At 35.5% G+C, this 15,038-nt stretch overlaps 1 protein-coding gene across 1 annotated transcript in view; it reads left to right on the top strand.

Moving 5' to 3' along the window:
* Nucleotides 1-14,696, top strand: part of ERO1B (endoplasmic reticulum oxidoreductase 1 beta) — a 28,761-nt gene extending 14,065 nt beyond the window's left edge. The window contains exons 6-16 of the mRNA XM_050972510.1: nt 25-98; nt 2,653-2,773; nt 2,863-2,909; nt 3,977-3,988; nt 4,790-4,816; nt 6,238-6,330; nt 6,474-6,720; nt 7,513-7,582; nt 8,725-8,811; nt 10,240-10,373; nt 11,010-14,696. Coding sequence (XP_050828467.1) covers nt 25-98; nt 2,653-2,773; nt 2,863-2,909; nt 3,977-3,988; nt 4,790-4,816; nt 6,238-6,330; nt 6,474-6,720; nt 7,513-7,582; nt 8,725-8,811; nt 10,240-10,373; nt 11,010-11,070 — 973 coding nt within the window. The 3' untranslated portion in view covers nt 11,071-14,696. The remainder of the gene's footprint in view (nt 1-24; nt 99-2,652; nt 2,774-2,862; nt 2,910-3,976; nt 3,989-4,789; nt 4,817-6,237; nt 6,331-6,473; nt 6,721-7,512; nt 7,583-8,724; nt 8,812-10,239; nt 10,374-11,009) is intronic.
* The last annotated feature ends 342 nt before the right edge of the window (nt 14,697-15,038 follow it).

Raw genomic sequence — 15,038 nt, 5'->3', positions numbered from 1 at the left:
TTAAATTTTCTTTTTCTCCCTCAGTAACCAAAGTAAGGAGGCTTTCATTGACTGGGCAAGATACGATGATTCACAGGATCATTTTTGTGAACTTGATGGTAAAATGTTTAAGCTTTTTCAGAATGTTTGTTTTATTTGCTGTCTCATAAAAAATGCAAAAGATTGTGTTTTCTGTACAAATAGCCATTTTTAAGAAGTTTTAATTTTGTCCCAAGTGACAGAAATGTGATAGCTCATATCATACACACAAAGAGCAAAATTTTACAAGGAGTGTTTGGTAGCCTACCCAGTGCACATTTACTGTTACCTCCTTTTAGTATATTGAACAGGAGATATTTATGTAAATAAAAAAGATGGTGAATGGGAGGGGACTAACACTTTTGAAAAAAGCTTCTTACAAAAAAATTGCGTCTAGCACAAATATAAGACAAATGGCTTGCAGCTGGTTGTTTCTTACTACTATATTGTTTTGTTGCTATTTTACTATGCTTGGATCGAGTTTGTTCCTCTTCCAGCCCTGCTATTTCCAAATGATTTCTGCATCCTTATTTGAAAGGACTTTCTTATTGTTAAAACATTAGGATACTAAATTGGTTTTCCTCTCCTTCCCATGTGTGAGTCTTTATTTGCTTGTAACATTCAAAGTTCAAAGGAGTGTCTTTCAGATAGTGTGAGAATTGCCAACTTCAGGATTGACTACTGAAGTCCTTCTTAATAAATACCTTAGAAAGCTTCCTATGCTAGGAATATTTAAGGCATAATGCTAGACGTTTTCATCTACCTTTAGGCTTGTGTTTGGTGTCACCTGAGAAAGTAGCAGCTGTAGTGGACTTCTCTTCCAGCACTTCTGTGTCTCATCTGAACACTTTCTATATGAGCTGTTTCTGTAACAGCTGATGAGCGTTACTGTAGATCTGAACTGTTATGTGGAATTATCTACTGTTGTCTCTACTATCTTCAAGTTGTCTACAAAGATGTTTAAGTAATACTGAGCTGTGAAAGGTATAGAGGAGGAGCATTTCTTTTAGAAATAATACTAACTTAAGTAGTTCTTGATTCTACCTCTATCTCTCCTTATATCATGCCCCACTGAAGGAGGCTTTCCCCAGCTGTGTCCTTCCAGTGTGTTTTGTTTTATTTGTTTGTTTGGTTTTTTTTGCACTGGCTCTGGTGTGCATCTTTCTGCATGGTAAGCTGATTAGGCTTACCTCAATAGCGGGAAAGTAAGTTGCCATCTCCCTGCCACCTCCCACGCTGTTGTGATGAACTGGCTTGTCGGGTGAGTTTGTCATCTGGAGCAGGGAAGAAGGAGAGAGAATAACTACTGGGAGTCATGGGGAGGAAGCAGAAACCCTTGCTCTCTTCTCCTCTCTTCCTGTTGGGTTTAATCATAAACTAGATAAAGGAATTAATCTAGCTGTCAAAACTTAGTAACCCGGGTCACCTTTCCATCTTTCTGTTGCATGGCTCAGCGGAGAACATAAACTCGGTTGTGTGTGGATAACAAGAAGAAAAATGGACCCCGAAGTGATCAGGGAGTGTAGGAACTGCTTAGGTTAGCCACACTGTCAAATAAATAAGTAAAGCTGTAATTTGACTTTCTCTCATTTGGCACTCATTGTTGTGTGTCTTGTATCAGTGTCCTTTCTTTGTTTTTGCTGCTACTGCTGAAGCAATGCTTAACTGCTCATGCAGAATCATCTTTTTTAGAGCAGTTTCACTCTCTGTTTCTGTGGTGTTTTTTGGTATCTGAGGAAGTACTACGTGGCACTTCTTGGCCTATTCCTATGAATAAGTCTCTGGGCTTCCGGCTTGTGTTGTATGTGGGGTTTGTTTAAGTATGAGTTGGTCTTGACCTAGAATTTCAAAGAGTGGTGAATTCCTCCTGCTTTTTACTGGTTGTAGCTTGAAACAATTTCTGTTTCTACAGTGTTTTTAAGCAGAGGGAGTCCTATTTCACAATTTTCTTCAGATAAATTACCTGAAATTTGTAGTGAACTTCTGAGATGAAGTGAACTTCTGAGATGAGGGTATAGCTTGTTGAAAGGCTGCTTAAGTAACATGCTTCTTGTAACCAAGAGATATGTTCTGCAATAGTCTGAGAGTTTTGTACAGTTAAGCAATGTGATTCAGACTTTTCTGCCAGTATATGAGAGTATTTGGAGGAAAAATGGATTTGGCTAATAAATTTACAGTATGTACCAGCTACAAGATGTATTACTTTGATCTTGTCTTTATTAAGAACCTACTGTATGCAGTATACCCATTTCATAAAAGCAACCCCTTCAACCAAATACTGCTAGACAAACCCTGAATTTGGAGGCCATTTAAAACAAATTGTTTGTCTTAGCCTAGGGTCAGGGAATACAGTGCATGTCAAATGTTTATGGTAGATTTAAAGAAGCCACATAGATGATCATCAGACATTATATAAATTAGACCCACAGAGGAGACTTTGGAATAGATTATGTGCTTTTGAGCTTTGTATTTAGTGTGTATATTGCTGCATTTTTGCATACATGGCACTTAAAATCCAGCTGGAAGACAGAATAGTATTATATGAGGCTTCTTATATATATTTAGTTCTGTGAGACTGGTTAAATCTTTTTCAATTGATCCTTTAGCATATGTAACAAATTTTTTTTTATTTAGATGAGAGATCTCCAGATGCACAGTATGTGGATTTGCTGCTGAATCCAGAACGTTACACTGGATACAAGGGGCCTTCTGCTTGGAGAGTATGGAACAGCATTTATGAAGAAAACTGCTTCAAGTAATTGGGAGGGAGAGGAAGCCTATTTTTTTACTTGTACCTCAGTTTAGCTACAAACTGATCTTTGTGTTTTCTAACTTATTTTTTAGGCCTCGATCTGTCTATCGTCCTTTAAATCCACTGGCGCCTAGTAGGGGTGGGTCTTGCTTGTTTTATTTTCCAATGCACTTCTTGTAACATAGTGACTGTTGCAGTTTAAGGAACACAGATAGCAATCTTCAGTCTGTAGGTGTGCTTTCTGCTTTTTTAATTTCCTCTGTAGAGATAGCTGTACATTTATAATATTTAGACTAAAGCTTGTGATGCTTTATTACATACATGCCTAACCTTATCCCGATTATTAGGCTCATTAATGTCAAGTAAGCTGATATGAAAACTAAATTGTAAGTCTCAAACTGTTTATGAAGTGTCACACTAGTTTTCCAATTTGAATGCACTTTTGTATTCTTGTTTCTTTTTTCAAAAAGCATTTAATTTAGTCACTTCAGTTCATACTTATTCTGGTGTAATGTAGTTGAACATTTTTCATCCATAATGTGCAATATATTGCAAGTGTACAAATAATTACATTATTTGAAGGACTGGACACTTAGGAAGAATCAGTTGTGTGCAAAATTGTTTAAAAAAAGTATTCTAATAATTTGGGATTTGTTTTCAAATTTAAGTTGAAAACTATAACTTGGTGTTTCAAATGAATCAGCTTTCCTCTGTCAGTGTGTTCCATTTCCCTTAAAAATTAACTATTAGACAATAGATTCAGTTAAAAAATCACCATCCGCTAGAAAATCAAGATATATCAATATTTATAATTACTGAAAGCTCATACAAATAAACAGAATTGTGAGAATTGTTTAATGCAGAGATCAGAATTTCAGGAAGGAACACTGTTGAACAATGCAAACTAAAAGACTATGGCTTCTAAACCATTTTTCTGAAGCTAAAGTACAGCTTTCAAGAATATGTGAATCAGCTGCTATTAAGATGTGAATTTCTTAGTGACTTTCATTATTACAATGTGTCAAGTCTTGTGTAGTCTTGAGGAGCAAGAATGGAATGAAGGAAACTACCCTATTTTTTATAAACTAAATAAGGTTTCTTGCACTTTTTGAGTGTTTATATTAAAGTCTGTGTTTCATTACTGCTTTGCTGTAAAAATTATCTTTTTAATACTTATGCATTTCTTTTTTTTTTTTTCCCTCTAAGGAGGAGATGATGGTAAGTCATCTTATTTTCCTTGACCTGCAGAAATGAAGTAACCATTAGAGAGTTTTGGATTTAGGATTTATTCACTTTACTGTTACTGAATTAGAGAGCAGGAAAGTTATAATTTTATGCAGGTTATTGATCAAAAAATGTTTTTAATGGACTCATACTTTCTTTAGGAGTAAGGGAAGGAGTGGATAAGAACAAAACACAATTCTCTTCTTGGTTCTTATTCTTGTAACAAAATATGTATTGTAATAATGTTATTAGTTCTTCCAGAACCCCATTCATACTGATGTCAGATCCCTTAAAAGAAGAGGGACAATTTCTTGTGTGTTTTCTTGAATGCCCTTGATTTTGGGAAGACTGGGAGAGAGTGGGGAGAAAGTATTTGATCTGCCTTCAGTGAGGCAGACTTTAAAGATTTTTCAGCCAACTAAAAACTCTTGGGCAAAAGATCTAAGTCTGAAGGAAACCTTTAGGCAGATTAAGGTGAAGGCTGTCAGAATTGCACTCTGCCATCATGTCTTTCACCAGCAATGCAAATAATCAAACTTGTGCTTCCATACACTGCTGAATGCCCTGACCAGTAGCTTAGGCATGCTCATTCTTGTATTTCTCCTATTCTGTCCCCAACAGATTTAAACCAACCTCCAAGTTTGCTGTTTCAGTGCCTATTCTCATTTTAATAGCTAAATTATTTAACTTTGTGGTAAATTAGATGGCAGCTGATGTTGTGTGCATAGTAATATAAAGATGCTGCAGTGTTGAAAATGAATATTCTTCATTTAACTATGTACTTTGTATTTACAGGAGAATCGTTCTACACATGGCTAGAAGGTAAAAGCTCTTGGATGAGTTACTGTAGTGTTATATTCACTAGAAGGAACACTGTAACACTTTTTTCATCTCCTCAAATATTTTTCATAGTGTCGGCTTTTTCATAAATTGTGCAGAGCTTTCAAATCTTGTTCAAATACCTCTTACCTTGAGGGTCTATAAAAATCTTCTCATTTATTTAGACAGCATACTCCTTAAATATTTAAGTGTTTTATCTTTCATAAAGAGGGAATTCACTTCAATGCCAGTTACTTTGGATTTTCTGGTTATTTTAGGCATTTAAGCAGAGGCATTATTAGTAGTAATATTAGTAAGCATCATTATTTGGAAACAGCTTTAAAGAACATTAAAGATTTTGGTGGCTGTGTTCCTAGTTTATAATCTAAGTGTGTGTGTTCAGAAGGCAAAGCAGTTTTCTTTTTATTCCTGTTGAAATGGAAATTATTATTGCAGTAGTAGCAATCAAAATCCCATTTTGGAGGTGTGCAGAAAATTAAGTGAGTCAAATGTACTTAATTTTAAAATTAGTTCATTCTGCCTTTCCTAAGCCTTTACTTGTCTGGTGGTATTGTAGGAAAGCATATAAATGTATGTGGCTTTAAAATGCAATGTCTAAGTGAGGACACATGTCAGCCTCACAGGTAGCCCTCACCATCAGCTCTTCCTGCTTCCATTGTGGAGACTGGAATGGTAGGAAAATTGCCCAAACATATTTTTGAGAGGAACCAACTCTTAAATTTCAAGTGTAGTCTCTAACTTTGGTTCTAATTGGAATTATAAGTAATTTCTGCATACAAATTGTATTCTGACATCTCAATGCCACTGTATTTATATTTATGCTGTTGAAGTCTATATTCATCAAGTCATATTTTTCAAGGTTTTGTCCTGTGCATTTAAATCTTTTGTGACTTGGCAGTGCAGCTATAAAGAGGTATTTTTTGCTGTTTTCCAGTGCTGTAAGGTTTTCTGGGCCTTTTGGTGTTTTTCTTTAGGGCCACTCCTCTAATTCAGTGGTTGCTGTAATCGTAATTAAGATGGGTTACAGCATATTTCTGATTTCCAGACTGTCAAAATTCAATATCAATTCAAATTTATTGCTCAAACGGTGTGGCATCTCATTTTTGTGTAGCAATTTATCTGTGCCAATTGAACAGATCCTTATTTGACTGTGTTTACTAGAACACTAAAATAGCAAGCAAGAAATGTCAAATGTCATTAATAGTATTACTTATATAAAAAATAGGAGGTAAGCTTTTCCTATGATGGCTATAAGAGCTTATTAACAATACTCAAGTGCTGTAATTGATATTCTTGAAAGTCAGCAATGCAGACTTGCATCACTAAAATTTTAGGGCATATTCATTTTAATGAATTATTTCCAGTATTTAGTTTGGTGTCTGTTTGCCATTTTTCCTGGACAGGTCTGTGCCTTGAGAAAAGAGTGTTTTATAAACTCATTTCTGGACTCCATGCGAGCATCAACTTGCATCTGTGTGCAAATTATCTTCTTGAAGGTATGTCTTGGTAAAATTGCTGAATGGAATTCTACAATATCTGTAGTATGTATTTTGTTTTTGTTGGGGTACACTTAGTTGATTTTATGCTCTAAATGTGTCTCTTTTACGACCTCTGGCCCTCATTTTCTTTCCCTGTGTAGAAACGTGGGGGAAGCCCCGCTGGGGACCAAATGTGAAAGAGTTCACTCGCCGCTTTGACCCTGCTGAAACGAAAGGAGAAGGACCAAGGAGGCTCAAGAACTTGTATTTCTTGTATCTGATAGAGCTGCGTGCCTTGTCAAAGGTGGCTCCGTACTTTGAGCGTGCTGTTGTTGACCTTTACACCGGCAATGGCCACGAAGATGCTGAATCTAAAGCTCTCCTACTAGATATCTTCAGGGACACCAAGTAAGGCATGAGGGGTTTTTATCAGCAGTTTGAAATTTTCAGTTATATTTGGAAGTGAAAATAGGTGACCCTTGATAGAATGGGACAGGAAGGAGAGTGGAATGAAGAAATAAAATTGAAGTAATGGGAGAGATCAAGGGGAATTTCTACATTTGATAGGACAGATTAATAGTTTTGAGGTTTGAGTATACCAATCTTTAAAAACAAACAAAAAGCACTCAAGAAATCCCAAACAACTCAACACCCTGGGCTACTTCCTGTGTGTTGCCTTTTCTGATTCTTCTGTATAAGATGCACATGATTTATTTTGAAAAGGAAAGTAGTACATACAGTCTTTTAATGGTCCACTGAGTAATTCAGCTTTTATCACAGACTTAACCTCTGGTAGTTTGGCCATCTCCTCTTCTTTCTATTTATTCCAAAATGTTCTTAAGTTCAGTTTCTTTGCTCTCGTTTTTGCTAGTTTTTGTGATTGGTAACATGTTGTGGGGTTTCATTGCTGTCCCTAATCGTGGTCTTGCTAGGTAATTGAGATGTAGCCAGGCAATGATCAGTTGTAAGCCAAACATTAAGCCAGCTTCAGTATTAATTTGAACAAAACTCTGAACAATAGATTTCAAGTTACAGTGCACAGTAAAACCAATACCACTGAGTATTTTTTTAAGGCCTAATCTGCAAGGACTAGGAACTCTGAAAAATATCTTACACTGATGGCATCAGCTACTTACCAAGGTTAATTGAACACTGTAGTTCATGCCAGCATTTGTTTTGATTGCATTTTGTCTTTATTAGGTCCTTCCATATGCACTTTGATGAAAAGTCCATGTTTGCTGGAGATAAAAAAGGAGCCAAGTCACTAAAGGTAAAGCTAGTTTTCTGAATGACATCCAAAGTACTTATTTTGGAGTTAGGCTGTGTTACTTTGGAAAGCCCTTCTGCCTGTCACACACACACTGCTGAGAGTAAGGTTATATCCCTGCCTTTTCTAGAGCTGTATATGAGGCCTTTTAATCAACTTTATGGTAAGATGCTGTCCTGATCCAAGACCAAAATCTCTGGCTTTGTGCCTTGAGTCTGGCATCAGGACTGTGGTGGGGCACATGAGTATTACCAGTAAATGCAGGGGTGCTTATTTTTAAGTAGAGTAACTGTTTCATAGTTTTCTGGAGAAAAAGAACCCACCCAGTCATGTTTGCTTTACAAAATGATGACTTATATAATAGAAAACAATATACAGTATAGTCTCATAAATATGATACTTAACATTAGAAAACATAATTCCTAGATATGGGAACCTAATGGGAATGCTGTACCTACCCATCAGCTTCCAGTGTTAACATGCCACTGGTGTAAATTGCAATAGTTGGTAATGAAGTTCTGTTTCAATATTTATTAACACTTACAACACTTATTTCAGTAGTGGTTTGGAGTGTCATCAGCATTACAAAAAAATGCTATTAGAAAAGTGGCAGTGTTTTATCAGCCCAGCCAGTGTTTTTTGGACCTTAAAAAATTGAGATCAGCTTATTTAGTTCTGCACTGTGCTTGCTCCTGCTCTATCTGAAGTTGCACAGCAACAATCTACCCATAGTTTTGAACAGGAAATATCTTTTGTGAATTGTATCTCATTTGTCAAAAAGGTTGTTTGTTCAAAACGGATTTGAATAATGGAAGAAAAATGGTCAGGGGCACAGATAGAGTACTTATAACTCAGAAAATTTGGAGAAAATTGGTAGGAAAACAGTGTATAGAATCCAGGCATTACCCTGCATGTTCTGTATTTTTGGGGGATTTTTTAAAGAATTAACTGTTAGAAGTGGCTTGGAAACCAGACTCTGGGTTTACATGGATGTTTGTTATGGCCTGACTACATAAAGCAATGGTTTTGTTCAGTTTTGGTTAGAGAATTGATTTTCTAATGGTACTACATTCATTAATGTTCTGTTTTTACAAAGTTAAGATGTACATTAGCTTAAGCTTTTTTATTTTGTTTTTAACTGATAGGAAGAATTCAGATTGCATTTCAAGAATATCTCCCGCATAATGGACTGTGTTGGATGTGACAAATGCAGGCTGTGGGGCAAGCTGCAGGTACAGTTCCTTTGTGCAGGTCTGTGTGTTCTGGCAGGGGCAGGTCCCAAGATAAGCATCTATTCCATTTTGGCAGGATACCTCTTACCTTAGCATTCAGGCTTTCTGCACATGGCTGGTCCTTGGTATCCTTACCTATATATTAAAAATAGATAGGTGTTTAGTTTACCATTAAACATTTTAATTTTTTTCCAATTTGTTTATTTTGTTTAGTCAACAGCTGTGTAGTTTACTCAAAGGTAGAGTTTGTGTTCTAGAAGAGTTACTTTTAAAGCAGATGCTTCATGGTGAGATTTTACTAACAGTCAATATCTTACCTGTATTCAGTGATCAGAAGAGCCTTGTAGAATCACTTATGGGAAACCTTCCTTTAAACACAGCACTTGCTTGTTAGAGAATCCAGTGTGATATTTAACTCCAGAAATTGAGGTGTAAGAGAAAGAAGTAATTCAGATTTTCACAGTTTATGCAGAGGGAAGCAAATGAATGCAAAGTTGCACAGTAAAGCTGAAAGTCGAAAGCCAGTTTCATTTTCTTGGCTCCTACTATTTTTATTTTACTGACAATAGTATTTTAAACCTCAAGACTAATGTTAAGTCCAGACTGAGAAAAGCTATTTTGGAGTGCCTGTTGTACTATACCACTGTATTACATTAAACTTATCAGAGTGCAGTTTTCATAGAATTTGTAGCATCAAAAATTTCTTGGTCTCTGCTGAATTTCTGGTGTTCTGCTTATCCTGTCCTAGTTGATGCTTCTCATCTATTGCTGTTGTTCCTCCTCACTAAAAACTAAAGAAGGCCAGCTTTCCTGACCTATAAAATTCTTGCAGCCAGCTTCAACCACTTCTTGTCAAAATCCAGTGGTTGCTTATGTAGCCCAACTAAAAGTGAAAACAAGAAAAGCTACTTCTGTTCTACTCCTGCATAGAAATTAGGGGTTGAAATTGAAACTGCAGTTTGCCACTAGAATTGAAGATGGAAAAAGCACATGTGTTGTGAAATGTTATAAAAAAAAAAACTTTGACATCAAAGGGAAAGGGGAGATGTGCTCCTGCAGGAGTTGGGGCATCTATAAGTGAGAGGCAGGAGGGAGCTAGAAGTGTTGTAATGGACATATTTTCATATGCATAACCAAGAAGAAAAGAGATGGGAAAAGAAGAGATTAAAAAGACAAGGGTGAAGAACAAGTATACTTGAGGAAACAAATGCTCCTAAATGAGTGACTGAACCTGGTACACAATTGCTGACATGCATTTGCATTAGTGCCCTGGATTTTTTTACAGGTATTTGGGTTGAGGGTCAGTATATAAGAATTGGTACTAAAGTTTGCCTAGATTAGCATGTTTTTGTCTTTTTTTTTTTATGGTTTTATGAGTAATTGAAGGAATGATTTTACTGATGTTAAAATGTTGAACTTTTCTTACAGACTCAAGGCTTAGGAACTGCTCTGAAGATCTTGTTTTCTGAGAAAGAAATACAGAGCCTTCCTGAGAATAGCCCATCAAAAGGTTTTCAGCTCACACGGCAAGAAATAGTAGCTCTTGTAAATGCCTTTGGAAGGTAAAATGTTGTAAATTTAATAGTAGAAAAATATAAAACTTCAGTGTCAATACTCAGTTTCTGTGGAAAGAAATATTGTATGCATAACTGTAGGTTTTGAAAGGCTGAATTACTACCAGTAATATTGATAAACTTAATGCCTTCAAACTGAGTATTAGTCAGTTTGGATCTAATTCATCCTCTCTGTCTCAAGTCTCATAAATCTGCCTTCTGCAAGATGAAACTTAAGTCTCTTACAATTAAAAAAAATTAATCAAATTTATCTCCTTCAAATGATGAAACATTTTAACAGCTTTAAAAGAAGTTTACATAGAGCATGCTTTGCTCATTATGTTAGTTCTTCAGATCTTGAATATAACAATCTGTTCCTGTTTAAACAATCTATTTAAACAATCTGATAAAAGAATGTAATAAAATTTACTACGTGTGGTTAGGGATTTTTAGAAGTTTAATGAAGCTGGGATGAATAAACATATGTATAAACTTAAATCCCTGTCATATATTATGTTAATGTAAAATGGAGAGTCAGTAGACCTTTTGAGAACAGAATTGTGTCTGAGGAAAAATCTAAAGGAAAATAAATGTAATAATTTGTACTTCTGAATTGGTAACACTTTGATGTTTTTTATTTTACAGGCTTTCCACAAGTATAAAAGAGTTGCAAAATTTTAAAGTTTTATTACAACAAACTAGGTAATGAAGGTCCTTGCACAGCCCAATAGTGAAGATCATTTACATGACTGCATTGAGCAGAAGGAACTGATCCTTACAGGACTCACATGAACTGATAAAAAGTAAAATCAAATCCCAACTTGAATATTTATGTTTAAACTAGGAATGGTTATTAATTAGAAAATATATTTATGAATGAAATATATAGTTTTTAAATGTGTAAATTATGCTGATCTGTTTATTTTGTAAGTTTTCTGCTCACAGTTCTGTTGTACTGAAACTTCATAAATTTTCTTATTTCCTTGTCTTTCTGAGACAGCTGTTTTATATGAAAACATATGTACCTCCACCCTGACTTGGCCTGTCTGGAAAGGGGGGAATCACTCCTTGTGTCTCCCCATTTACTGAACTTCAGTGTATTCTGATGATTTGGTATGTTAGTTCTGGCTGTCAAAAGGAAGGGGGGAACCTCCAAACAAACAAATAAAAAAATAACAACAAAAAAACTAACCACAAAAAGGAAATAGGACTCTTGCTGAGTTTTAGCTTCTTACTGGAATAATGAAATTTATTTAAAAATAGCAAATTTACTGAGCAGAATTTTTTTTTCATGCTGGGCTTCTTTGCATCATGATGATACCAATTTTTTTGTCTTGTGCTTTTCAGCACTTTTTTTTTTTTTTTATTACTACCCTGTCTCTGATGCAGCAGAGTTGAAAGTGACTTTTCTGTAGCCCCTTGCTGCAGCCCCTTGCCTGCATTTACTTGGAGGTAGATGTTAGGACAGGGGGAGATGGTTAGTGGAGTGCTGCTAGCTGAAAAACCTCAGTCAATCAAATTTCTGTTTACTCCATATTATTCTTCGAGATTGTAATCACCAGTACAGTTTCCAAAAGTTGTCTTTTTAGTGTCTTACTTGTTAAAATAGCACACTTGGTCTTTGAGCCATGGAAATAAATTTGCTCTTTGAGTTATGTTTGAGTGCTATGTTAAAAGGTCAGTGTAAAAATAACTTGCTTTTTTAGTCACTTTTAAAAAGATGCTTTTTAAACTTCATAATCATACTGACATTTAATGCCACTTACTCTTATCTATGCAAACCCATACTGTATCTTCTTTAAAAGGATATTCAGCATAAAAAACGGGTATGTTAATAACATTACTTTCATAAAATAAGAAATTACTCATGTATCATTGTCCACAAGTGTCAGTGATAACTTACCAGTGTCAAAACAGAATTCAGAAACAGCATTACCATTAGTAGCAACCAAATATTGGTTTAAATTTAAAATGAAGTAATAATTTATTTTAAACCAGCATGTTTAAAAATGAAGTTAGGTGTTATGAATGTAGGAAGTTCTGGTGCAGTGTAGATACATCTCTTGTTTTTAAAAACAATTCTTCACAAAATCAAGTGCTCTTAAACATTTTTCACCCTATTAGATACTGAGTGACCTATTTATAGAATTGATTGTGATTGAAATTTTATTGGCTTCCATACTGTGTTCCTTTACAGCTGAAATTTTCTGAAGGCTGGAATACACTTTGTCCTTTGTTTCCAGACTAGCCTCAAATTTCTACCTGACTGGAGATGAAATAGACTATTCTGCTGATACTTGGCTTTTATAAAAAATGCTGTTGCTTAAGAAAGTTAACCCCTTTGTGTCAATCTGGGATATGCTAAATGAAATTTTAAAAAATAGAAAGGGAATTAAAAAAAACAAAGAAAAAGAATCCAAACCACCCTTAAGAAGTTTTGGCGATAGTTGCACAAGTTGGCAGTGAACTGGTATCCCAGTTTCTGTTTAACCTTGTAGGTAATTGGACATGGTGTTAGGGGAAGCTGATGCCAGTTTGGGGATGTTATGTTTTTTCCTAGTAGCCTCTCTGGCCTGTGAGCACATGTGTCTGAGCAAGTCATTGCAGGCTTTTGTTTTCTAGTTAGGCAGAGGAGCAGGAGGTTTCTAGGTGGATTCATCTGGCCTCTTCCAAGCTCTGCATTTGCACCCTCAGAGTTTATTTTTCTCTATTAAATTGAAGTGGGAATCTAGGTAAGTAGCTCAGATGTGAACAGCTGTGTTTGGTAGATGAGTTACACAGAGTATCCAAATCTTCTGAGTAATTGTATATATTAAAAGAGTGTAATTTTTAATTGGCTGTTAATTCTTTGCCTTTTGGATAGACGTGCAAGGGCTAGAACTGTAGGCTCACTTCTGTGAGGAGTGCCCTATAACTTGGATTTATCTGTTTTGTTATATATTATAGTGCCTAAAGCTTTAGGCAGGATTTTCTAGTTAAGATAAAATAAGAAAACTGTATGACTGCGCTGCCCCAGGAAGGACCTAAGTCTCAGAAACGTTTCTTCCTTTTTTCCCCTTGCTGTGTGGGGAAAGTGAATTACTTCCAGCCTCCTCCTGGGGATGCAACTTGCTATTCTTTTTCTTTTTCCACCTGTGCCTGGCTAAAATCAACAGACACTGAAGCAGAATCATGCACTTGCTCATGGGATAGGTGAGAGATTCAGGCGTGCAGATCCTGGACACCTGGTCCTTGCAGCCCTCGTTGGCACAAGGTAAATACTGCTGGGTAAGGACATAAAGGGATGTTGAAGCTTTTCTTCTTTTCCTTTGTGTCATGGGAACACAGGAATGCAACTGAACAGCAAATTGTGTGTGTAAGTTCTGTTGCACCTGAAGGTACATATCTCTTGATGATCAAATATGGAAGGCATTTCACTTCACTGTCACTGTAGAGATAGGACATAAGATTTTTCCTGTAACAAATCTAGTTGAAACAATTTTCCTGTTACCATTTTTTTTACTGTATTTGATGTACATTCTGTGACTATGCTGCCTATGAAGTTTTGCTGTGAGTTGGATGACTTAGTTCTTTATATGTTAAATTAAATTTTAAAAATTTGCAGCTCATTTTTTATACTAAGAATAAGGTTAGTTACACCGTCCATGACCTGTAAACTATTTTAAATTCCAGCTCCCTGCTGGAGATCAGCTTGTCAACACTGTCTACCATTCATTTCAGAGTAGCAGTACATTTTCTTGTACAAATGACACAATGATTGTAATCCCAGAGGTAGTGACAAGACAAAGATAAAAGTGTTTAATTGTTCCCGGGTCATGAAGACTTGTGTGAAATGGTGAAAAAAGACTTGGTGCAAACTACATAGGTAAGAAGTAGGGCACTGTTACTGAATAACTTGTTATTCAGTGCCTGAAAAGGTAGGTCAGAATGTAAATTTAAAACAATGAAATATAGAGACTTGTGTAAGCTGGAATAATAAGTGTTTTCCTAGTTTTCAGCTGATGATCTGTGTTGTCATTGTATGTGCATGAAATACACTGTGCCACATTTTCTTGAGTTGTGTTTGATGGTTGGGTTGCCTTTATCTGACCTTGCTTTGTGCTTTTCTGGGAAATGACCTGTAATATGTTGTAAATAATCTTGATGCTCATGTTTATAAAGTAGCAATCAGCAATTCATCACTTTACAATTTCTCCATATAGCTATCCTATTAAAATGTAATATTTATTAAAATCAGAATCAATGTTGGAACTGCTTATTGAGATCTAAACACTTCTGAATCTTTGCTATGTTTGAATCTACAAAATGCAAATTAAAGTATTTTCTGCTACACCTTCTTTTTGTGGATGTAATTTTTTGGTGTTTCATTTGAAAATATATTTTTTCATTTTCATTTACCTTTCAGTGATGCTTGGTAGCTATTACATAAATTCCTTTTGTAATAGTCATGTAAGATTAAAATTATGAGCAGATTTTCACTCACTAAAATTTCATTCAAAAGATGAAGGTAACCTGTATATTTCTTGCTGTTGACATTGCACTGTGGTGTGTCTGCAGATCAGGAATCCATTGCAGAATTACAATATGTTTCTGTATAGATACTGCCAAATATAGCCCCTGCTTAAGTCCAATTGTTTTAAGATACAAAAAAACGTATTTAGAAATTAAGTCTGT

This window comes from Serinus canaria, chromosome 3 (assembly GCF_022539315.1).
Source record: "Serinus canaria isolate serCan28SL12 chromosome 3, serCan2020, whole genome shotgun sequence".
Lineage (NCBI taxonomy): Eukaryota > Metazoa > Chordata > Aves > Passeriformes > Fringillidae > Serinus > Serinus canaria.
Note: the sequence above shows the minus strand (reverse complement) of the source record. Positions and strands in the feature narration are given on the sequence as shown.